This window comes from Gobius niger (genome assembly GCF_951799975.1).
Source record: "Gobius niger genome assembly, chromosome: 10".
Lineage (NCBI taxonomy): Eukaryota > Metazoa > Chordata > Actinopteri > Gobiiformes > Gobiidae > Gobius > Gobius niger.
This window is the reverse complement of record NC_136861.1, coordinates 28,165,271-28,191,399: the sequence shown is the minus strand read 5'-3', so window position 1 is coordinate 28,191,399 and position 26,129 is coordinate 28,165,271. Positions and strand designations below refer to the sequence as shown.

At 44.2% G+C, this 26,129-nt stretch overlaps 1 protein-coding gene across 1 annotated transcript; it reads left to right on the top strand.

Annotated features, from left to right (window-relative positions):
- Window positions 1–6,975: 6,975 nt before the first annotated feature.
- LOC306969134 (trinucleotide repeat-containing gene 6A protein-like) lies at window positions 6,976–25,737 on the top strand. Its single transcript, XM_079564734.1, has 27 exons — window positions 6,976–7,174; window positions 8,511–8,562; window positions 11,398–11,476; window positions 13,185–13,484; window positions 13,721–13,768; window positions 13,989–15,782; window positions 15,851–16,004; window positions 16,313–16,791; window positions 16,872–17,003; window positions 17,079–17,216; window positions 17,422–17,655; window positions 17,756–17,904; window positions 17,978–18,055; window positions 18,127–18,285; window positions 18,623–18,766; window positions 18,917–19,036; window positions 19,828–19,956; window positions 20,035–20,130; window positions 20,212–20,386; window positions 20,471–20,608; window positions 20,713–20,883; window positions 20,957–21,097; window positions 21,752–21,853; window positions 21,929–22,159; window positions 22,241–22,308; window positions 22,390–22,529; window positions 22,602–25,737. The coding sequence occupies exons 5-27, from the start codon at window positions 13,723–13,725 to the stop codon at window positions 22,942–22,944; spliced, it is 5,361 nt and encodes a 1,786-aa protein (XP_079420860.1). The 5' UTR covers window positions 6,976–7,174; window positions 8,511–8,562; window positions 11,398–11,476; window positions 13,185–13,484; window positions 13,721–13,722; the 3' UTR covers window positions 22,945–25,737.
- The last annotated feature ends 392 nt before the right edge of the window (window positions 25,738–26,129 follow it).

Below are 26,129 nucleotides of genomic sequence, written 5' to 3'. Positions count from 1 at the left end.
CCCCAGACTACATATCACTTGTGATAGTCTGGTGTTAGCCAGGCTATCACATCACATGAATGATCGCATTTTGAGGGACAATTTTCAAGCAGATCGCTCCGCCGCTGCGTAGCTTATACAACCACGAAGCAGATGCTGCTCAAATATAAGGTCTTTTAAATGCAAAATGGTTAAAATTATTCTATCGACACAGACATTTATATGGTTAGTCTGGCGTTATAAGTGATTTGCCTCAGGTCACTGTGGAGCGGGTCAGACTGTTTTTAATGCAGGCTAGCTGATACCATAGACATGCACTAGCCTTGCAATAGCCTAGCGCCACGTAGCTCTCCAAACATAAGAACTGCATGAATTACAAAAAAAAAATATCTCCAGGTACCAGCAACACTCTGGATAACTAGGAAATGAGGCCCTATGTCAAAAATCCTGAAATATCCTTTTAAGACTAAAATATGAACAACTTATCTATAGAATCAAATGTGTTTCAGTAGAGGCTTGGGATTTGGGATTTGGAAGCTAAGCAGGGAAGTGCCTGGTTGGTACTTGGATGGGACATTGATTGGGAACACCAGGAAGCCTAGGGAATGTAGTGATTGAGTGGTTGGTGGTGGTCAGAGGGGCCGATGGCGCAGACTGGCTGCCTCGCTTCCGTCAGTCTACCCCAGGGCAGCTGTGGCTACAATAGTAGCTTACCATCACCAAGTATGAATAGTGCAATGTAAAGCGTCTTTGAGTGTCCAATATAAAACCGATGCATTATTATTATTAGTATTATTATGTAGGATGCACTCTTCGTGATTAAAAAGAACTGAACTTGCCATAAGCTGAAAATGAACACAAGCACAAGTTTTCGCTGTGTGTGAACAGGCTATGTATTTGAAGCTTGCGCTGGCACTAATCATAGGATTTTGGGAGTCGGAGAGAGTCCCTGTATGTTCATTTCCAAACTGGTTTTGGCCAATAAAAAGAAGAAACTGTGTATGTAAAACTTCAAAGAAAATAAATAACTCGACATAACAATTGTTGCTAGTAAAACCATGGTTGGATTTGAAAAAGTGTAACTCTGGGGACACAAGTCATGTTTATCAAATCATTAAAGAAAATCTCACATTACCATTAATAAGATATTTGGAGATCTAAGTACAGTATCTTCAGAGAAAAGAGTATCACTCCCTCGCTATAGCATTAATTTGCCGCTATTCATGTATCAAGTCGCATAATGTTACCGCAGCTTGTGCTTTGTCAGTATGTTCCGATGTGTGTGTCTGTGTGAATGATTAAACAGTGGAGCTGCCCATCAAGGTGACTGCTGTGTTGGAGCAAACTCTGTGACTTCGACACCCTGCTTTTTTTTTTTTTTTTCCATTAAGACCACATACTCTTTACATATTTACGAAACAGGTTCACTTTGAACTTCACATAGGAAAAGGAAAAAGTAGTAGGGGTGAATGTCAAAGCGTCCCATACGTGTAGTTGCCGGTGTATCTTTGAAGACATTGGGGCATTAGAAAACAAAACTGATATATGGAAGCAGACTTTGATGAGACATTTTACAGTTTGATGTACATTGAAGTTGTTTTTTAATCACTCATAGCAGGCTTATTGTTTTTGCTTCTGTTATGAGGCCTTTAACCATAATTCAAGTCGAAACATCTGTTAAAAGGCAAATTCTTCCCTGAAATTCTAGCCTGTTCGCCAAATCAATTTCTGACTCATTGGATAAAATGACATTTAAATGCGACTACACTTTTTTAGTGAATTTGTCCTGTGTGGCTCGTGTGTGCCAAGAGCAATCTAATCCAGTAATACTGACTGCACATGAACTCTGCCTTATGTGCCATTTTCCTCCTTCACTGTCAACACACACACACACACTGATAAGAGAGGTAATTTGTACTCGAGGTAGGGAGCTGTCTTTGCCAGTGGCCGGTCAATGGTCACCGCTACAAAGAGGTGGCCACCCACACACACGCACACAAACACACACACAGACTGGTGCAGGTCTCTGTGGCAGCAGCAGCAGCAGCAGCAGCAGCAGCAGCCTTTTGTCTCTGGTGAAACGTTGGCAGATTCCACACTGTTTGCTTCTCTGCTTGCACTATCAGACCTGCATGCATAGGCCTACATACATACATTTAAAGGACCTGTACTGGATTTTGTGTATGTGTTTACAAACAATGAAGCAGGCAGAGGACATATTTCGAATTGTTAGTTGTGGTTCAAACTCATTCCAGTCTCTCCAAGCATTGTTAATATCTCAATTCTTCACAGGAATCCTACTTTATTAGCACTTTTTACAGCTTTCAGGGAGCAACAGATTTGTCATGGACCCGGTAGTAAACAACAACTACTCCACAATCGATAAGGCCTTATAAATAGATGCACAGCGCCGAATTTAGCCAAATGAAGGACAACCCCAAAATGTTAACACTGTTAAAAGTCGTATGCCCATTTTGTTATTGTAACATAAGAGTGTAGTTTGTTTTCACATGACAATGATCGTTTTAAATGTTTAACTTATGTCAGTAAGTTCAAAGGTGAAAAACTCTTTGAGGTGTGTTGAAGTAACATTTCTACATGAACTTGACTTAGTTTGGTAAGTTTTAGAAACAGACCGGATCTTGTAACCCCACAACCATATTACTGCGCCACACATATAGTGCTAGAAAATAGTATAAAATAATATTCAGCTTTTTTGAGAGTGAATACGTATTTTTAATAATAACTCTTACTGTAACAGCTTAAGAAATGATGTTGGTAAAAATCAATCTGGACAAAACTGGCGGAAGAATACGATCCACATCAGTCCGTCCTATGGTACATTTCAACAGTTTTTTTTTTCAAATGGAGTGGACGTTTCTTCGCTGAGGATCGCGCTAAAGTAAGGAAACAATCTTTCACTTGTGTTTTAGCCAAATATAATATATGTTCAATATCATCCTAAGCAATGTCCTGCCCATATATGGATATATGGATTTTTTTTTTTTTGTAAAGTAAGCCATGCGGTGCTAAAGCTAGCTTCAAAAGGGGTGGGCTATTTGAAGAAAGTTGTCTTAGAGTGGGGTTTTTAATTTGCTCTAAAAGCTTCATCGTGGTCATATTTTCTCGTGTAGCCCAGCAGGCAGCAGGCGAAGTCCAGGCCAGTCTCCCAGAAAGCAGAGAGACGAGGAGAGAGACAAGGAAGAGGGAGCTACTGAGCTAGTGATGCCACAGGTTTCATCCGAGTTCGTGTCTGTGCAAAGGTAAACTACTAAGGCTGTTATATAACTGTTTAGCAAGTACTTTAACCGCTCAAGCAATGACTTTGCTACCGATAATTTCCGCATTACGTTATTGTTTGTGTTGTACAACGCTGCGCGCCACTTTTCTCTGATTTGTGGAGCGGCGGTGCTAAGCTAAGCTAGCAGGGGTGCTAAGCTAAGCTAACACGGGTGCTAAGCTAGCGCAGTTCAAGCCCAAGAACAGGCCGCGCTCTGTGGTCACTGCAAGTGTCTCTGGCCGCAGACCCGTCTCGGTCACTGGGCTGGAAAAGCCCCGTGCTCCGTACGGAGGTTTGAACGTGACCAAGTGATTCTTCCACTGTCAGTGTGGTCTGCGTTTTGGACCAGTTTTACATTAAATGCTCGTCAAACGTCTGTGCGTCACTGTTAAAATGAAATTATTATTCTGTTGTCATTCTGAGTAAATGCTCAGTGTGTGTTTATGATACGTGCGTGTCTCCGTGAACATGAGGTGGAGACAACACGCGTTCACGAAGGTCTGGAAATGCAGTACTATAATAATTATAGATTCACGTTCACTTGCATTGTCAGGGGAGGATGAGAGAGGGGGGGGCACTAGTGCAGTAAAGGCAGAAAGAGGAAATGTGTTTTAATATGTATTTTTATACTAATACATTGTATACATACTTACTGCTTTTAAATACATCTGGTGTGCTTCAAAATGCCTAATAAAGTATGGGAATGAAATTGAGGGAGTAACCCTTGGTTTTATTTATTGGCACATGACAAAAAGTAATTACTTTAATGTGTTAGCATATAAACTTGGATTATAAAATTCCACAACTTGGGTCAACCTGGATATGTAGCAAACGTATTAGTTTCGATTGTGTGCTTTTTATGCCGTATGTTTGAGATTAATGTCAGGTCTTATCTTAACATATTTCAAAAGGAGCCTCAAGAAGTGACTGTGAAGAAGAAATGGAGGAAAACTGGAAGAATATGGAGAGAAATTCGTAAAAACAACCCCATTCATGACAAAACCAATGCTGGGCCCAGTGGAAGAGAGAGCTTGTCAGTGATGAGGTGGTGTAACTGTTTACTGTTTATTGTTTTGTTTTTTTGCGCACTTGCTAATATACATTATTTGTATTTTGTTCTCAGATAAAAGCTGAATTTCAATGAGTGGCTGTAACTGAACTGCTGGCTTCATTTCTGGACGGCCTTGAGGAAGTTTTCCCAGACTGCTAGAGCTTCAATAATGTTCTAGCAATTCCTGGAAGGTGTTTCTCCTTGTGTCATGTAAAAAATGTAAGTATAGTGGGAAATTAAGTTATCCTTTATTAATCTCTGTAGAGTAATCTCAATCCTTAAAACTCTGGAACTTCTAAATGCAGTAGATGCCATTTTATTCCTCAGTGTCTAGTGCTCATAAACAACATTTGTCAGTTTTTGCAGAACACAAGAGGAACAGGACTGCTGCTAAGGTGGTGGGATCAGCACTGCCTCCGAGAAGATCCATCCAGTGTTTTTTGAATGTGTGCGGTGAGTACACTAAATTTGATCTAAAATTAAAATATTAACAACAAAAATAATTACATGCATATTTGTTAGTTCCTGGCTTTCATCGTGAAACATGTTCGTTAAAGGTACACACTAACAATTTCATGGACACATTTCCCCCCAATTACATTCTGCTGCGGTGTTATCAAATGTGTGGTATCGTACAGTATTGTTCTGTCATTCATGTGTCCATGCGTTTGTCCCAACACAATATATCGTCCTGTTTTTCCAGTCGCTATTTTTATTTTCACACGTATCCTTCTGGTTATTGATTTATTGTCTATGGGTAGGATTTACAGGGTGTTTCCTCTAATTTTGGAGCTTATTTAAATATTTAGTAAATCAGCCCTACTAGCTCTGAGAGATGTTGAATGGTCAAGTAAAAAAGTAATGTAGAACAATGTATTGCAAAGGTTAATGGTAAACACTTTAAATTACACTATATTAATCCCAGACATAAATAATTCACACATCATCATGAAAGGTAAAGACGCTTTGATGTTTTGACACTTATAGTATGATTTTTCTTTCTTAAGGACCATTCAAACCATCTGGATGAAGCGAATGGAACTTGGACTGCTTAATATCTATGAAGAGGAGCAGGATGCTGTTGCACATCAGGACTTTGTAGCAGGTGTGGTCACAGAAAGCCTAGTGCTTCACCGTGAGAAAATCAACGTCACGTTTCTGCTAAAGGTCATCATGAAAATCAAACTAGAACAGGCTCCGCTGGAGTACATGGACTGTGCAGGTACAAGATACAAACCATTACCATAGGCAAATGCTGTTGTATTTTTTTTTTCATCCTCGCTCACTCTTCTGAACCATTTTTGATATGTAACAGGCCTGTTTAATTGGCCACTTTTAGAAGTAATTTTAAAATGAGTTATTTTTGTTAACACCAACATTACAGTTTTTGTCAGAGTGGCATCAGAGGCACTGCCATGCCTCCAGTTTGTCTACAACACAAGTGTCGGCCTGTCACAATCACAAAATAACCACTAAAACAAAATCTCAGTAAGCAGTTGTTCTGAAAGTACATGTTAAGAGATCTTCAACACGAGTTGCAATTAACATTTAATTAGGTAAAATGCTAAATTATTGTAGATTTATATGAAGTAGATATATGAACTTTTGTGACAGGCCTACACAAGAAAAAATATACATGTATTTGCTTAAATGTGTAAACAAAATGTGTAAGTTTCATCAGATTTTAACATTTGTAACTTTATAAGCACTTGTATATTTTTTTTTACTGGAAAATTAAAATGCCTTGACTATAATTGTCTCTTGTCACTTGTATCTATCTGTTAACAGGAATTATAAGTAGATGTTCTGTTAACTTAGTAGTGTTTGTGAAGTTTCTGCCATAAACATTTGAGTTCTTTTAACATTAGACTGTAAGTGGTACCATTGTTTAAAAACATAGTATTTTGTGTTATAGTAGCAAATATATTTGGTTTCATTCAACTACAGTGAATGAGTTGAAATCTGTTAATAACTTAACCTGATATGTTCATAGAGGTCAAAACATTGTTTTCTTTTGACATTCAATTATAAGTCAAAGATGTTTTTACCTTAGCCTCGTGAGTTTAAAAAACACACACACTTGCGTTAATATGAAGAAGCAATTCAAGTTTATGGTTGGCACAACAAAACATGTTGGTTTGTTAAAACTGAAACTGTTAAGTTGAAACAATTTATAGCAATGCTTTATGAACCATTTATAACTTACTGGTTTTACTTGATTGAAACAATATCGGTTCCTTCAATGAGCTCAAATCTTTATGGCAGAAAGTTAACATAGAATTTTAAGTTGAACTGCTATATTATTTATTACAGTAATCCACTGCTAGAGAAAAACATTTTAAAAATAATAATCAGAGATCGGGCTTTTATTATTATTATTATTATTATTATTATTATTATTATTATTATTATTATTATTATTATTGTTTTGCTGTTTTATGCATCTGTGAATTGTTGTTTCAGTGGAATTGTGTTCTATGTGCAGGGCTTGTACGACGTCATTGTATGTCTGCGACTTGGGCAGAAATATATTGTACAGATTTATATGATCTAGTAAAAGTAACTACAGCCACTCGCCTAGTTTTTAGTTCGTTTTGTGTGCCACCAGAGGAAGTGGTGAATGTGTTTCCTGCTCCGTCTCTCCTTTCAAACAGTAACCCAGTGGTGTGAAAGCACTTGCAGTGAGAGAGAGGAGGGGAAAGCAGAGCTCCAGCAAAGAAGGTCTGGTCAAATGCGAATGAAGAAAATGGCGATCATGCAGGACGAATGCCTCCCTTCATAGATGCTGCAAAAGCGTTCAAAAAGTCTTTTAGCCTTACAGCCAGCTTTCTATTCCACTCTGTTGCACTTTATACTTCAAAGAGGTGAGTTGGCTTTGCGCTGATCGTGGAAATGTGAGATATCGGTGTCGAGCTTGTGTGCGGGTGTCTCGGAGTCGGAGACCGGAGTGCATCAACTCCTCTCCCGTTGTTTAGTTAGCCATAACCGGGGAAGCAAATTGTGCACATTGTTCCACATAATGAAGCAATCATTCGATGCATGGATAGCACCCAGTCATTGTTCCTTCATTAAGAGAGGCAGAAGCAAACGTGTTGGGGATTTGGTGTGTTTATTGGCGACTAATCTTGTGCTAACGCTAACCACTCGAACGCAAGTTAACCTGCTTAGCCAGCTGTGCGGAATTTGTTCCCAAATGGTTTCTAATCACACAATGTGCAGAACAGCATTAAGTTGGTTTAATGCATGTCCTTATATTGTCGTCGACAACATTTCATTGCTTGTAATAAAATCGGTTGTACATACAATGTAGATGGCACTAGTTTGGTAACTAGCTAGCTTTGTAACGCTAGCCTTGAGCTAATATTAGCACAAATGCTAATTTGACTGCGCAGATTCAATATCGACAACTTTCCTGCATTTATACTGTTATGTAAATCGTTTTTGAAAGCTAGAGGTTGATATAGGTTTAGTCCCAGTGAAATGAAGGTGCATATTTGCGGTGCTGTTTGTTTGGTGTTGATTTTCACCGAGTTAAATATTGCATGTACGAGTTTAACGCCCTCTGTTGACAATGGGCGGTAGTCTTTACTACGGTTTACCAAGTCGTGTGTCTCAACGCTCTAACGAGGCACATTCACACCAAACCACATGCACAGACGGCTTGTTCGTGCATTTCTCATGTGATGAATGCACACGACCACTGGCTCATACATTAAACCTGTGATTGTGAAATTCAGGGATACAGAAGCCATGTTGGTTAAGCTGCAAGTCTGGCAACAGCTGAGATAATGGCCGATCAGAGCCGTGCCTCTGACCTGCACGGGCCGTGTTTGTGTCTTTATCTGTCCTTCTCACATTAGCACTTTCTCAAGGCACTGCGTAAGGCTTGAACTTCAGGGGCTGATAATGTACGTCAGGCAGCTCAACCTGCGCTTCCACACAGGCTGCTCCAAATTCCTTTCTTACAGCTCTTACTGGAAGTCTTTCTGTTTAGAAATGTCCCTGCATAAACTTTGAGGGTGAGGCTAGCAATGTTTTAATCTGTGCGTTAAGATCTTTTGCCCAAGTCATTATAGGAGAGATCTGCTTGTGTTGTGTGTTTGTGTCTGCGTGTCAGTAAACTATAAAACTGACTTTTTAAATTAAGTCATTACAGCATTTTCATTTAACATCTCTATCTTTGTTTTCTTTTTTTCTTAGAGATTCGGAATTGAAAGCTGTTGCCACCAAAGAAACTAAAGCATCTTGACAGGTGAGTAATCATGATGCTCTTTTGTTATAGCTGAACAGTTCTGGTGATATTCTACAGAGCACTTAATCTCTGGAGTATGGAATTATAGAGTCTGGAATAAATGCTATAAATGAAAAAAAAAAAAAAGAATCTGAATCTGAAGGTCACGGCCAAAAGTCACCATTTTGTTGGAACATTGGATAAAACAGTATTAAACGACTCTATCAACTGTCGGGTCAGTGAATAAATGCATGTAACACTAATTCCCTGTACATGATCGATACACCGCATTAATGTTATATGTTTTTTTTTTAAATTACTTAAATTATTCTATTCTTTTTGCGTCCTGAGTTGAACATTCATCCCGTCTGTGGTTAGTAGCACATGGGTCAGAAGGACAGGACCGGCCGCTTCTGTTTATGCAAGCACACGCAGTTCCGTTTGAAATGAATTGGAGGGTCTGGTCGGGCTCGCGCCGGTTGTGCTGAGTAAGCGGTGCTGTTTTAAAATCACTAAATGAGACTCCGGTGCCCTAGTGTTTTGTGCGCGGAGAGGTGTTTGTGTAGCACATTGTGTCCGATACAGTGGCTCTACATGCAGAGAGACAATAGCGCGCTTGATCGCAACCAACTCCAGCGCCCCAGAGTTTTTTTCCACCCTCCTCACATGCTGCACACGGTAAAGGCTCTATATATTATTAGCAACAAGCTTTGGCATTGCTGGTCGATCCCACATATGACACTGAGGATATAATGCAGTGGCGCCTCGGTTTTAGTAGTAAATTGGCACAGTTCAGGAGGAAGAGCCTAGATTTCCAAAGTAACATGATTCTTGCGCACTTCTTAGCTTAATGTCGCCGGAGACTATTCTGTGGCTGCTTCGGCTGACAGTTCACGCTTCACTGTGATTGGCTGAATCTGCTTTTCACTCACTCTGAGCATGTTGTGCTCTGACCAATGGGGGGGCGGGACAGAAAACAGAAGCACTGAATCATGACAAACTGGGAGATGTTTTGAAAGGTGTAGCCATTTTGTTTAGGTTCTTCTGTAAAAATGTGTCTGTAGCAAGATGTAGCTTTCCCTTTTTCTGGCTATTGAGAAGTTGCTTCAGCCAAAGTTAAGATTGTGAGACACTGCTGAAGTTTACAACTCGAGACGCCACTCTTCTGGCAACGTACATTCACAATTCTTTCACTTCCTTTGACACAAGGGATTAAACATAACCACAACAGTCGCCATGAACGAGTTCCGGCTCTATCCTGTATTTTTACTGTCCCCTCTGATTTAAAAGGGCATTCGAGACCCTCCACATGCAATCCCTTTTGAACATATTTTCATTCATCCCTCTCTGCGCGGCTTCTGTCTTAAAATGGAAAAAGTAAGTACATGACTAATAGCGGAATTAACTGTCCAGATCGGTGGTGGTGTGTTTTTCTTTTTCTCTTCACACAGCTCCATATTTAGACTGAAGATATTTTCGAGCAGTATTGTCTTTGAAGGCTGGCAGATGTCGCACACGGTACAGCAGCACCAGCCGGGCCACTCGCCTTTTGTCAAAGCCAAGTATAGGCCCTCTTTTATTTGTTTGAAATGCTCACACGCTGGTGCGGCTCCAAGTTTAGTTGCCTTTAGTTTGTCGTAAATGCCGGACACGGGTCAAACCGCACTTTTGGTCGCGTGTGTTTGTTTTCATTTTCATTTCTGCGACAGTACGTTCCTCTACTTGCTTCGTGTCATTGGGCAAAGCGATAGAACCTTTCCGCTCCTCTGTCGCTCGTGCATTCTGTGACGTGGGTGCGCCCCCCCCCTCCCCGTGTCAGCTGTAGGTGTCGGGGGAGGGGGCGACTGTCGAGCCATTCACAAACAGATGCTGCCCTCTGCGCGCTGCGTGCTCTGTTGTTGTTGAACCCGGAGCCATCTGCTGAAGCACTTGATGGTTGAAGTCGCGGAGGAGGGTTGAGAGCAGGGGAAGTGCGGGAGGCCCCCCCTGACTGGTGCTGCTGACACTCGCGTTACCGCTGACGTACAACTGCGTTATCAGTTGAGCGCTGTTCTCGTAGACGACTATGGAAATGTACAGGTTGAGGTTACAGATTAATACACGCGATATTGAACAGATAGAGTCCAATTGTAGCATTACAAAAAGTGGACAGAAAGCCAGAACGAGCCCAGAGCGTCTGGTCTAAAGGCAAGTGACTATATAGGTGAGCTAAACCTCAGAAAAGGCTGGTCCGAATCCTAAAAGTCTAAAGTCCCAGCACGTCATTGGGCCACACTTTTAGTCAGGGATCTTCGCCATGCTAAACTGATTCTGAATATGTGAGATTTTGAATGTTTGAGTGTAAATGCTGCATATTTCGGCTGTCTCCCTTCTCACAAAACAATGAAATTGCCATCACTGTGCAATGCGTGTCTAATAAGTAGCCCGATAGCGTTTGTTTCGCCAACAATTATTACTGTGCCAGTATATTCTGTACGCACACAAATCTGGGCCAGAGTTACTTTTTGCTTTTCATATTTTTCAATTTGCGCTTCTGAAAATAAAATGAGCCGGTGTCACCCTGGCCAAAAGCGGTTCAGTTCATACCGACAGACACGCATTGTTTTATCATCTTGTGGTTGTCTGCATTTAGCCCGGGACTAGGTGATGCCTGTGGTGTAATCCCATTATCGGATTAGAACACAGCTTTCTCCTGCTAAATGGCGCACCGTCAGACACACACGGGGAGCGCACGTCTGTCTGTTGCGCGTCTCCCCCTCGCTTTATGGTCGTAAGCGCAGCCAGTTTTTTTTTTTTTTTCCCTTCGATTTGAATCCAGTAGCGCAGCAGTAATGTTAGGCCTGCCTTTGCCCGCAGGAAATCCGCCTACAGAACGATCAACTTTGAATGGAAGACGGCGTCACGAGGAAGGCCCAGGTACAGGACAGGACAAAAGGTAAGACTAGGCTCTCTAAACAACCAGCATAACTTCCCCTACAGTTTCTCTTTTATTCCCCAAAGTCCAAACTCCAAACACCATGCCGATAACCGAGACCGACCAAAGATTTAATCAGTTTCCTTAGAACCTGATTAATTGCACAGACTTAGAAATTGGCCAAGATTTGTGAAGGGATTTGTAGATAAAAAAAGAAAGAAAAAGGATCATTGCTTCAACGTGCCTTGAATTCTTTTAGGCGATCATATTGTAGCAGCAGGAAAGGAGGCGACAAAAAAGCAGGATCAGTGCAAGTCAAGGTTGTGAGCGGTTGTTTTGGGTCAATCTGACTCTTGAGTGGACGCCCGGCATAAGCCCCGCCCCCTGAGGCTGGATGTCACGAGCGACCCTGTGCTTATCTGTGCGCGCACTCACCGCTGTTCCAATCTCTCCAGCCGCACACTGCTGTCAGCAACATCCACGGTCCCCTCCAGCCCACTCCTACTTTCACACATGTGCGCTGATGATGTTTTGCGCTGGCTACTCTGTCTTAATATCAATGTGCTGCTGTTAAAAGTTTTTTGAGGAGAATTGGTGAGAAATAACATGACTTCGTTGCATATTGAACCGCGGAGTACGGCACTTTTCCTTCCATGTTTTCATTGTTGCTCCAGGTACTGGATAGGGGGGTGAGTTGGCTCTTTGGCCGCTCTGCGTGTTGGAAACTGCATGTGCATTCCTCCGTCGGGAACTCCGTGGCGTCGCGCTGTTGCTCTACCGCTCCTGTCTACTGTTACATCTGACATCTGCCTCCACTCGTACCCTGAATGTTCACATTTGTAAAGCGTCGGAGTCCGTAGTCCACATCGCTGGTCCCTCCCCCCCGGTCCCTTAACTTTGTAAGACGATAGCAGCCAACTCCAGGGCTCTTTTTTGAAGGCCATTCACAGACGGTTGTGGGGAAAGAACAGTCTGTACTCTGTGCTCTGAAGCTAACCTGTTTTTGATTTGGAGCAATACAGACGGCTCTGTTGAATGTATGCAGCCGGTCAACGGTCCTAAACTTGGTCATGTGCAGAGTCTGTAAAGGCACCAGTTGTGTGGAGAGCGTTGCCATTTGAACTGATTTTGGTTTGGCTGTAATAACTAATCAATTAAATTGAAACATATTTAGTAATGGATCTTTGTCTATTCCATTCACAGACCAAAGTCAGCATCGCAAATAAATCCAAATGACAAAGAATATAAACATTTAGTGATTTTAAGAAAATAAACTTTTAAAATAGTTTTTTGTAAATATTTCTCAAGACCACCTCAGTTGGCATATTTTATATCTGCCTTGAATACAATGTACTATGGATCAGAAAAGTGCAATAATAAGTACACTTTCACCACGGTTAGTGACAGTCCCAATATTTAGGCGCTGCGGCACACAGTAAGAGATTCAAAGACCTGTGCCAGGAAAAGGAGGTTAAAAAAGGTTTCTCGTCCCTGCTCCTTGAAGCATGTTTAAAACCGTTCACGTCATCCTCGCCTCTACCTCGTATGTGGTAAAATAGTACTATTGTCACAGCAGAAGGATATTAAACCGTCTTGAAGGGGCTGTGCCTGCCAGTGCTAAGTTCAAACATTGTTTAATATATCGAATTAAATACTTCTTTATTGCCTGAATATCGGTACAGTTGTCTTACCATGCCCCTTGTTTTTCCCCCTTTCTTTTTGCTTGCAGTGCCAGAGCAACCCAAGTCCAGGCAGCCCTGAGCAGAGCCACGCAGGCCCTTTGCACTCAACACCTGAACACACAAACACTTGAAGACACAGTTGAGTTCAGGTCTTGCGATGCCCAGAAGGCCTGATCAGCCCGCTGCCTGCTCTGCACAGCTCTGCCCCACAGAGGCCTGAGACTGGCCCCTGAACACCTTTGGCCTCCTGCACGTCCACCTGGGAATCACAGCTCACCTGTTTTCTCCCCTGCACAGGGGCAGCCTCCTGAGCAGCACGGAGGTGCATTTACCGACCGCGTTCACAGGTAATGGACAAACACAGGGCAGTGTGAGCTATCGATACAAAACCTCATAGATGTAGCATTTAAGCCTCTTGGTCCTGTCATCTATGCATGTTTTACTTCAAATCATTCTCTAAATTCATCTTCTTTTGCATGCCTGTCACTTTCTAACTGAACCTGAGGTCTTCTGCCTCTCCTGCCTGTTTATACTGTGTCTCCGCTCCAAGTCAGTTTGACAGACTTGCTGTCTCTGTTTTCAGACATGGCTCCCATACGGGACTCCGTCAGCCACTCTCCTAATCAAACAGGTGAACACACAGAGCCTCTTTTAACACGCTTCACTTTCTACTTCTCAATCTGTCTTGGATGTAATGCATTTTGCTGTACAAGTGATAAGCAAATACGTTGTGGTGTTGCTTTGTATTTCTATCTTCTCAGACCAACATTAGACCGAGTTTCTCTCTTCCTGGTGTGTGCTAGTTGTTTCTGTGCGCTGTGAACATTTCTGACTGAAATGTGTTGTTGCAGGTCTGGAGCATGCAGGTTTGGACACGCAGTATGAGCCTTCTTCCTGGTCGTCTGGCTCTCCATGCAGCACTGACGGCAACCCCAACTGGAGCAAAGTCCTAGTGGACGGAAGTATTGACAAATCCAACAGCTCCTCTGTTTGGCCTCCCTCTTCCTCTTCATTTTCCTGCTCTTCATCCTCCTCCTCCTCTGGATGTGGGTCAGGGTCCGACCCGGAGCTAGCGTCAGAATGCATGGACGCTGACTGCAGTTCGTCGCTCGGCTCAGATAAGTCTGCAGATGTGTCGACAGTGAAGATGATGTCGGCGAGTACCTCCTCTGTGTCCTCTACAGGCTCCGCTCCACCTCCCTCCTCCACAGCCTCCACCATGATGATGAGCGTCTCCGTCAACGGTGATCCCAATGGTAACAAGCTGGTGTCCATTAGTGGTGGAAGCGGTGCAAATGATACTCACTACTCTTTGGCTGGGCCCAACAGTATTGGCAGCAATAATATGGGTAACCACAACAAGCTCATCAATACCAGTGGTGTGTGGGGCAGCCAATCAGACAGCAATGTAACCACCCCCTGCATCAATGGAGGGTTAACCCCAAACATGATGAAAATCAATGCCAATCATGGTGCCTGGCCACAGGCATCGCAGGACCAGCGCACCCCTCAGGCCAAACAAGGCCCTCTGCTGGGATGGGGCGGCATGGCAGCTCCAGACAAGATGGAAAGCACTGAGGTAAATACTGGTACAACAAGCACCAAGGTGTTAGGCAGCAGCAGCGGAAATGGTCAGTCTGCCAACCTCAACACTGAACTGAACGGACCAAATAACACTATCATGATGAATACTACTTCAACTACTAGCACCACATTGACCTCGACGCTACCAAACTCTATCGCTTGTTCCTGGGGTTCCATTGGAGGAGGGAATGGGGGTCCGCTGGCCAATGGGAACCACACCCAGCCAACTCAAGGAGACCTGGGTGGTCCAGCGGGCTTTGGCACACCTTGGGGTGCAACTACCTATTCTGGAGACAAACACGTAGACACTGTGAACCACCAACACCCTGCCTTAATGCAGGCCGGAAACCCTCAGATCTCTTCTGCTGCTTTTAAGAGTAATAATAACCACAATAACACTGGGGCCTCACGCTGGGACCAGGGGCCGGCCAGTAACCCCACCCAGTCCTGGGGAGGGGGGCCTAATCAAATCCCTGGCTCTGCCGGTCAATCAGGAAATGGAAACCAAACTACAATGGGCCCTCCTGCTGGCATGCCTCGGCCATGGGGCAGCAGCGGGTCATCCTCTTCCTCCAGCTCTTCATCCTCTTCACTGTCCAAGACGTCTCATGGAGAGTGGGGAACAGCAGCTCCAGCTAACGCCCCCGCTGATGGTACCAGTCAGAAAGGAAGCTCCAACAACGGCTGGAAAAGCCTGGAAGACGATGCCATGGGCATGAGCAGTGGAGGAGGAGAGCATGGCACAGGAGGGTGGGGGCGTTCAGGAGGCAGTGAAGGAAGCGCTGAAAGCTCTGGAGGTCGATCTAGTTCTGACAGAGACAACAGCCTCAAAGGGGGAAACCGTCGAAAGCCCTCTCCCACTGCATCCATAACGTCAGCCGTGACCAGCTCCAATGTGGACCCAAGGGTGTTGTCCAATGCTGGCTGGGGTCAGACCCCAGTACGGCAAAACACGGCCTGGGATGTCAATTCTGCTCAAAATCACCAAAAGGGCCCTCGAGATGGTCCAAAGCATCCTGGCTGGGGCACTGCCCCACCAGCGCCCAGCCAGACCTCCACAGGTACATTCTTACCAACACATCCCTCTGCTGGTTTTCTGTCCAGTGTCTAATGTGATGTCTGTCCACAGGCTGGGGCAGTGCTGCCCCTGAAGGCTGGAGGGAGCAAAGGGCCATGTCAACATGGGAAAACAAACCTTCAGGAAGTGGAGGAAGTCAGAACACCTGGGACGATGGCTCAAACAGCAGCAACACATGGAGCAACAGCATGAGCAAAGATGAAGGGTAAGTGTCATCACATGGAGCTAGTGCCTGACCGTGTGTGTGTGTGTGTGTGTGTGTGTGTGTGTGTCAGTGTCAGTGTGTGTGTTTGATATTCAAAACCTCTCTTATATCAATAAATGCATTTGAATGGGTAAGACACATGAACATAGTTGGAAGCAGTCTGTTATTTTCACTGTGGCCTTGTACCAGACAGCCCAGAGTTCTGGGCCGCGGCCTACAGTTTTGGAACCCCTTCTGTAAAGGATCCACTTGCATATATACACAGTAGTAGGTTTAGAGCATAAATGACCTGTGAATTATGTTTTTAGGTCAAACATGTGGAGTAATACACCCAAGCCTCAGCAGAGCTGGAATGGCAGCACTAGTGAAAGCTGGGGGAACAATGGAGAAGCTTCGAGAGCAGGGGCCAACAATCAATGGGGGGATCCTGCAAAAGGAGCTGGCTCTATGGGCTGGGACAGGGACAGTGACAGTGACCGGTCTGGCTCTGGGTGTTGGACTGAACCGGGCCGCACCAACACCAGCAGCAGCAACACCTGGATTGGGAACGGAGGATCAAATACTGCAGATCAGAGCGCTCCAAATCCTGGCTCCAACTGGGGCGAACCATCCCACAAGCCCAATCCTCTGAGTAAAAACCAAGGCTGGGGAGAACCTATGAAGAACAACTCCGGCATGCAGAACTGGGGAGAACCCACATCTAAACCTGGCAATCCCCCCAACGAGTGGGGCAAGGGCCCAGAGTCCAGCACATCTAGAGGTGTACAAGGCCCCAACAAGCCCTCAGGTACCTATTGTGTGTGTTTTATCTATCATGACTCGGTTTGTTAATACCACAAGGTTAAGTATGAGGAAACTTGATCTTAGGCTGGCTGGGCGGTCCAATGCCTGCTGTGGGTCCAAAAGAAGAAATATCCACCGGATGGGAGGAGCCATCTCCAGAATCGATTCGCAGAAGAATGGAAATTGATGATGGAACTGCTGCCTGGGGAGATCCAGGTAATTATCAAAGTGCAATAAATTGTGAAAAGGATTAAAAGCAAGTTCACCTTTTAAATGCATTCTATGTTATAGGTAAAGGCGGTGGCTCTGTGAACATGTGGAACAAGTCTGGCCAGACTGATCAGGATGGCCCCTCCATTCAACATCCCAGCCATAGCTCCATGAATCCCCCAAAGCCCATGCAGCCTCAGGAGAAGTCCTCTGGGACAGGTACAGCGCTTCTTACATTATTGTAAATAGCGAAACCTTGAATCTCATGTATTGGTCTCGGTACACTTCAGTGTGTATCACTTTGAGAGGTTTGTTCTTGAAATATATAAAAGTAAACTTGAGCTTGTCTTTTCTGCTCATTCATCACTTACATTTAAATGATCAGCTCTCAATGACCCTTTAATTATTTGATTTCTTTTTACAGGATGGGGTGACCCTTATCATCCTCAAAAGGAGTCCTCCACATGGGGAGAGCCGGCTCCTCCTCCTGTGGCCGTGGATAATGGGACATCTGCCTGGGAGAAGCCTGTCAACACCTCTGGGCGGGAGGATTCGAACAGAGATAGTAGGGATAGTAGAGATGGCAGAGATGGTAGAGATGGCAGAGATGGTAGAGATGGCAGAGAGGGACCAGCATGGGGTGGCCCACATAAGCCTGGTATGTTGAATGCAAAAGCTCAACAGAGCAGCTCATGGAAATAGACAAACTGCCGTGCATTGTTCCAGTGCACTTTGTCCATAAATGTTGTGTTTTTCAGCCCACAAGCCCATGGGGACATGGGGAGGAGAGGAGAGCAACAGCTGGGACCAGGAAGAGGAGGTAGAGATTGGAATGTGGAATGACAACCAGCAAGACACTCGGTCACATGACCAGAACACCTGGAATTACAAACAGAAAAACTCTAAGGTTAGATCTGATGCACCATTTCCATTAAACTGACGTTTACTTAATGTGTTACTAACGTTACTGACTTGCGTAGATGAGTAAACCTGTTCCAAAACCAGACGACCCGTGGATGAAACCCTTCATCAACCAGTTCAACCACATGAACTTCTCTGTGAGTAAAATCCTATGGTGATCTCAGTGAAATGACTGAAATGTTTGTCTTAACCATGAGTGTGACCACAGAGGGACTCGTGCGATGACTCCATGAAGCCAGGGGGGATGTTGGATAAGCGCATGGACATGGGCAGCATGAGCGACCTGAACGGAGTCATGGGCAAGAACCTCGGGTCACGCCATCCGCTTCACAAGGACGCTATGGACCGGGGCCCTTACTTTGACAAGGTTTGTGAATGCTTGTTTAACTAACATCAAGGTCACATTGAGGAAAGATAGTGGTTCTGTAGTGCCCCTCAGTGGAGGCTTCAACACACTGCATCTGGATTATGCGTTTCTGCTCAGCTCTCACTAAGGCTGCTGTTGTAGCTAAAGCTCTTTCCCGATTGCTACAAATTATTTTAAGATGAAGATTCCTCAGCTTCAGTGCTTGTTCCTTTTACCTTGTTTCCTTTCTATCTGCATCTTCTGCAAAGTAACCGTTTGATTCTCTCCTCTTCTCTGCTGTGCTTCCCGCCCTCTCTGCACTCACGCTTCTGCTTTGCGCTGGGCCTGGCTTCTGCAGCCGTCTGTTTCACCATCAGCTTACACTAGCCCAGCTTCTGATGAGCAGTCCATGAGCTTTTCTAGCACCAAGTGTGTTCAGTCTGTCCCCTCTCTCGACCACGGCTCCTCTCCTGCCCACTCTAATCCTGGCGCTGCCCGACAGGTAGGAGCCCCTTTTAGGATCTTTCCTGTTGTACTTGGTTGCACTCTAAAAAATAACTGATGTTTAGTGATCTGGGAGCAAAATGTGTGCCTCTAATCTTCTGTGGAAGCTGGTCTTAAAAATGTTAGATGAATGTGTCTGTGTCTACAGACTGTAAAGCCCATGGGGGGTGGCAGCAGCGTAGCACAGGGCAGAGGCGGTCCTCAGTCCCAAGTCCCTCCCCAACACAACCTCCGTAACCAAGTGCCTCCATCCATCCTCCCCTCTCAGGTAGCACACTGCCCCAAAATACAGCTGGATTACCTTTTATATTTTTGTTAAACTGTATTTTCCACCATACCATATAAAATAAATAACAAATATTGATCAATCTCAATTTGTCTGATGTTTCAAATAAACATCAGCTCATACAAACAATGAACACTTTCCACTCCAGTTTTGTTCCTTCAAACAACCCAGTTTCTGTTATTGCCACAGAGATGGTCATAGACTGATAAATAATACAAACATGATAATACACGATTAAAAAGCCTCATGACAAGGATAGAGCTGTTATGATTGTCCCTTCACTCGTGCGTTGTTTCGATGGTCAGGTTATGTGTTGATTGATGAAAGCTTGTCTGGCATAACCAGACTCCCAACTGCATCAGTGTGGAGTCTGGCAGTGCTTCATTTAAACATGTGGAGTCGATGTCTTTTAATCTGTGACTTTAGATCAGCAGCACACATGGCCCTCGCACGGCAACACTAAACACACAAGTTATTGACCGTTTGAACTGGTCTGAGTGCAGATGTTCTTGGTCGTCATTATCTGCACCATCTTCATTGTCTTTCTTTTTTTGGGACAAGGAACATTGTCTAAGGAGCTTTTTCTCCTCTGTGTGAGGCATCATACAAACCATGCGTCACTGCTAAAGTATCTGATTGGCCAACACCGATTGAGGGAAATAGTTGAGAACAACTACAGGACCTGTCTGAATACAGGAGTGTCACCTGGGTAGCCAGGCTTTATGACTCTGTTATTGTAGCTCAGGTTGCTCAGGTCTGTTTTGTGTTTGTAGGTCCCTCCGTCTCTGCTGAAGTACCCGGGAGGTAATGGAGCCTTGAACCCTTTGTTTGGCCCTCAGCAGGTGGCAATGCTCAACCAGCTGTCCCAGCTCAACCAAATGAACCAAATCAACCAGTTACAGGTAAAAGATCAAGTAGACGATATGCACGAACACCTTAATATTCCATCTTTTCCTGACGTACCTGTGTTGTCTTCACAGCGTCTCCTCCTCCAGCAGCAGCAGCAGCAGCAGCAGCAGCAGCAGCAGAAAGCTCAGAGTCAGAGAGCCATGGCTGTGGGGCGACAGTCTGAACAGGTGTGCACCTTTTATCTGTTAACATAATGGACATTTTCTCAATGAAAAACAATGTTAAACAAGTCTTCTGTCAATGCTTAGACACGTCCGATTGGCTCATCACCTTTGATGATGCAGCCTCCGCGACACCTCGACCCCTCTTTGATGAAACAGCCCCAGCCAGCCAAGCTGTACTTGGACAATTACTTTTCCCACAATAACCCCGAGATGCAGAAGGAGGCAGCTTCCCTTGGACCCTTCGGCAACTTCCCTTTAAGTACGTCCCTTAGTTTAGGCCTGTTTTGTTTTCAGCTGTGACCAATACAAATGCATTCATGTCTGACTCTTGTTTTTTCATCAGGTGTGAACTCAAACCTGAATGTATCCATGGACCTAGGCATGGGCAGTGGCAGTGGATCTCTGAACTACAAAGAGCCTCCCCAGTCCCGCCTGAGGAAACTATGGGCCGCTGATCCTCTGGAGCAGAACAGCAAACCTGGTACAGTCTTCTATGTTAGACATTAAACACTAGTTTGACTTGTTTTTACATAAATGTCCATCCATGTGGTGCTAAAATGCTCGTTTGTTGTTGAACCACATCAGGTGCTATGTCTTCTGGGTTGCGTCTGGACGACTCGCCCTTCTATGACTTCCTGTCTCCCGGCCCGTCCCCGCTGAGTCCTCCTGGCCAATCCTTGGGCTCAGTGGGCGATGGCTGGCCTCCTCGTGCCAACTCTCCCCCGCCCCATGGAAACACTGGCACATGGCCACCAGGTACGGCAGTCACACTGAAATCAAGCTGAATAATAAGAAACAGGATCTTTGAACATGGGCTCTGTGGTTGCAGAGTTTCGGCCCGGCGAGCCGTGGAAAGGTTACCCCAACATTGACCCTCAGAGTGACCCTCATTTGACCCCTGGGAGTGTCATCAACAATCTTTCCATCAACACCGTCCGCGACACAGACCACCTCAGGGACAGGAACAACGGTAGGTCACAAACAAAGCTTCCATGGTGAAAGTGTAGCGAGTCAGACCTTCTACAGCCAGTGCACAGCTATTCCACTGCTCTCAAATATACCTTTTGAACACTTGAATTAATGTATGTTTTGCGGTCAATTCCATTCATTGCCCATGAGAAAGAAAGACAGTGTTTAGAAGAGCCCGAGTGTAGATTAATGAACAAAAATAACTTTCATTTTCAATTCACTTTTTTTCAATACACTAGACTGAAAGGAATGTCATCTACTATATATCCTTTAAGGACATACAGGATAGTTGTTTTTTTTTACTTTTTGTTGTTTTACCCCCTACGCCAACCCCCTGGTTGTACCGGCATTCATTGTATTTGGGAGTGTCTTTGTGTCTTACAGCTTATGTTCTGTTTCTGTAGGAACAGTATATTAGAGAAATTGTGGTGCAGGAATACATGTGTGCTCTCCACTACCCCGCAGCAATGTCGCGAATATTGGCAGGAATTTCTTTGCCTCAACCCCTTTGCTAAAGACCTGGAAGCACAATATCAGCCATGAAAGCCATACATGTTCCTTAAAAATAAGCAAGAACTGATTCTAGAATTCTTTTTAATGTAGGTCGTGTTTGTTCCTTTTATTGTAAAACTTTAACAGTCCTTGTGTATTTTAGGGCCATCCTCATCACTGAACACCACGATGCCTTCGAATAGTGCCTGGCCATCCATTCGTGCCTCCAGCAGCTCCCTCTCCAGTACAGCACAAAGCACTTCAGGTGTGTGTCGTAGGTCACGTGTGATCATAGTCATAAGATGACCAATGGTTGGGTAACATACGTTTGTCCTTACAGCCAGATCCGCTGACTCTAAATGGTCACCCGGTGGCAGTTCTGTGTCCAACTCGTCTCTTGCCCATGAGCTGTGGAAGGTGCCCCTGCCCTCTAAAGGCCTGTCTGTGGCAGCGCCCTCCAGACCCCCTCCTGGTCTCACCACCCAGAAGCCCAGTGCCAGCTCTTCGGGCTGGGACAGCTCCTCTCTGAGGCTGGGAGGATGGAGCCCCACTGAGTCCAGATTCACTCCTGGTCAGAGCAAATCTCCCACTACTTCATCCCTAACATTTCCCTCTGGACAAACTGAGTAACTGACTGTGTGTGTTCTGGCAGGTTCCAGCTGGAGTGACAGCAGCTCAGGAAGAACCCAGTGGCTTGTTCTGAAAAATCTCACTCCTCAGGTATGTAGGTTTAGGAGGGTACTACTGAAACGGTCACTTGCACTGTTCTAACTCTTAACTGTCTTAACTGTGTTCCAAAAGATTGATGGCTCTACCCTGAAGACTCTCTGCATGCAGCATGGCCCATTGGACACATTTCACCTCAATCTGCCACATGGTAACGCTGTGGTCTGTTACCGCTCGAAGGAGGAGGCTGCGAAGGCTCAGAAGAGTCTGCACATGTAAGACTTTTAAGCTTCTGTGAGGGCTGCCTTCACCTCTGAACAACTTTAAGTAACATCTGTTTTTTCTAGGTGTGTTTTGGGGAACACTACAATTCTGGCTGACATAGCCACAGAGGAGGAAATCAAAGGTTTCTTTGCACAAGGGCAGACGATGGCCACTCCCTCCTCCAGCTGGCAGACGATTGGCTCCTCACAGAGCAGGATGGAGCAGTCCTTTCCTCGCCGCACTTCTGAATCAAACCAATGGAACAGTGGCGATCTCCACAGCTCCTCCCTTTGGGGAGGACCAAACTACTCCAGCAGCCTGTGGGGGAGCACCTCTAGCACCGAGACAGGAAGGATGAGCAGTCCTTCTCCAATCAGCTCCTTCCTCCCGGTGGATCACCTCACAGGTGCTGGAGATTCCATGTGAGCCACCTGCCAATCAAACAATCTGGGGAAGGGTCAGTACAAATTATCAAGAATCACCTGAAGAAATCTACTTAAATGTAGTTCGAAATGCAATGGCACTAGTCGAACTCTTACAAGTTATTCAACAAAACGGGGTTTCCCCTGTGGAAAACAAGTTACGTTTCTCTCTGCACATAAGTCCACTTTGTTTTAGCCCAAAAACATATCAGTCGAAATACTTGAATCATGCAGGCCAATTCTATAATGTGAATGGATGGATATTTGCTTCCAGGTAGTGCTCTTTCAGACCGAAAAAAGCTTCAATCGAGCTCATTATTATATATTTTTGTTTGTCATGTTTATTACAATTCCAATTCTTTTATTTTAAATTTTCTTTTTATTTTATTTTTTGCATTTGTTTGCCGACAATGTTGGAGTATGAGCTTTTTAACTTTGCACTGAATGTGTGTTTTTCTTGGTATATATAATCTGCAATATAGAGGGAGCAGCCAGTTTTTTCCAGTGTAGCTGTTTACTCATTGAGGTCCTTACCATATGTATGTACGTAAGTGTGTGTGTGCACACAAGTGTGTGTGCGAGTACGCTCCTCTCTGCCTTGGCACGCCTACCTTACTGCGTCGTCGTGGAGTTCAACATCAACAGATAGTTCAAAGAAGATTAAACGCTGACTCAGAAGAATTATCTGCTGATAGTTTAAGTGACATTAAAAAGTATTGCACCAATTTTGTTTTAATTAAAGAACGTGGAGCTCTGCAGTGCAAAGGACTGTAGCCGCAGCTGGGACTAGCAAGCCCTGCTTTCCTAATGTAGGGGGCGGGGCCTATCTAGCAAGCCCCTTGGCCTCTAAGTGGCAGGGGAACAGCACTTTCAGAATAGGCTTTCAATGTTTTGGAGGTGCCACACCGCAACCTCTTGTTTACAAGACTTAGGAGGCGAAAAGTGTGTTCATTCTTCATTCATTTTGATGAAACATGAAAAAAAAAAATACAAAAAATGATACAAAAATGTAAAAAAAAAAAAGGAAAAAAAATATAAAAATAATAAAATACAAAAAAAAATGTTGAGGATGAAGACAATGCTTTGTAACTCTGGGAATTCGGATCAGTGTTTTGGCCATGGCGTTGGTTATTTGAACTATTCCTCTCTGTCTGCTAAATAACCAGCAGTGGTTCTCAGGAAATTAAGCCAGTTTTCCCCCTTTGTAGTTGAACAAAAACTACTACTCCTTGTAGGAAAGGAAAATCCAACTTCTAGCACTGAAAAACTATGTATAGGTCTAAGTTTTTTTTTCCTTCTGCCAAATAACTGCTTTAAGCTGGAGAAGCTCATCACATGCTTTTAAATATGCTGTCTGACGGAGGCCTCTACTTTCGCTCCACTGAGACGAGAATCACGAGTGGGCAGTGTTTGTGTTGTGTGCGTGTGTGACTGTCAGTGGAATCGTTTTGTCTTGTTGGACTTGTAAACCAAGAGAAAGGCAAATCTCTATCTATGCATACTGTAACCTCTCGTAAACCCTAGAGAGACGCGCTCTCTCCATATCTCACAATGTTTAATAATTTCATTGAGTACAACAAAAATGTTTGTTTTTATTGCTCTCATTGCCACAAATGGTGTTTTGAAAAAGTAACATTTAAAAAAGTAAAAAAGAAAAAAAAAAAAAGAAAAAAAAAATCCTTGATTAATGATAATATTTTAACAGTGCAAAAGTCGTCCACATTTCATTGCCTTGATCCTAACTGTGTCCGAAGATGCAACAAGTCAAGTGGCTTCTACCTGTTTACAAATAGATTATGATTGTATTGTACTGTTCATTTCCTCTTTTGGTGGGGGGGGGGGGGAGGGAGGGGCGGGGTTTATTCATCTGAAGTTCCTGTTGCGCGTCTGTGTGAATGCGTTACACTGCTGAAGAGTGTGTGTGTGTGTGTGTGTGTGTGTGTGAGACGATGTTGTGAATGTAATCCCAATAGTGTTCATTCTTTTTTCCCCTTTACTGACAAAAGTACGATTGCGAATACGCGAAATTCGCTCGGCCTCCGGTGATTTCTTGAGTTACTACAATGCACAATTTTGTGGACGGGGACGAACCGAACCTTCAGAGTGCACGAATATACGATACGTCAGCATTAGCAAAGCCGTGGACCTTAATTTTTAATGTGCACACTTCACTTCAAAACAAAACAACAAAAAAAGTTTTGATTTCAACAAATACTGCAGCTTTTAGCCTTTGTTGTGTTTTTAAGTTGAGCCTTTGTCAATTAATTTAAATGAGATGTAGTGAGACGAACCCGTAAGTATTAGCCAGATCTGACGTCGGTGCGTGCCAGTATTGAGCTGCTTTCTACCAAATACTTAAATCCTACAAAATGAATAGTTTACTTAATTCCAGACTTTTTTTTGCTTAAACTATATTTCGTATGTTAATGTTTTCTTGTTGTTTTATCAAGCAGAACAGTCAAACCTTATGTTGAGTATCTTAGTTGACAAACCGAACTGAGAAGCCTTGGATTTTTTGCACTTGGTTGGGTGGAAGGAAAAGAAGCGGCGTTTGCGAGTGTGTCCGTTGTATGGCGAGCCGAGAGTCCCAATACTCATCACTTCTCCGATTTGCAAGTGATGCGTTCTTGGCGGGGGCGGCGATGGCCTGCCATACCGCTTGCCAGTGTTTGCCGTGACTGTGAGACGGCGGTGCTTCGTTTGGTCCCTGTTGGTTTACCCTCTGTTTACGGGCCGGCCGGTCCGCAGCGACCTCGCGGCTTGAACTTGGCCAGAATGTAGCTGCAAAAAAAAACAACGGTTAATCGATTACCAAGCCTTGATCAGCCTCCGTTTATAAAACATTAGATAAAGCAACTACTGCTGAATGTTTTCCTCTTAAGTATTGGACTACTGTATTGAATCCGTCTGGTTGTGGCGACAGCTCGCGGCCTGAGATTGACTGAATGAGGGGATGGTTGCTGTTGACTCGCGAGGTGATGTTTTATGGCTGCTTTATCCTGGCGTCTTCAGGGACTTACACTTGTTTTCTAGCTTCAGGCCTCCTTTTCCAAAACCCTAAGCTAACTACTGAAGAGGAGCCACGTAACTGACAGGGCCAAGTCAACCTGTAAAGTCATTATTCCTCTTTGGCTTTCACTGAAATTATTGTTCACTTTATTGATTGGGTTTCTGGCAGTACATCTCTAA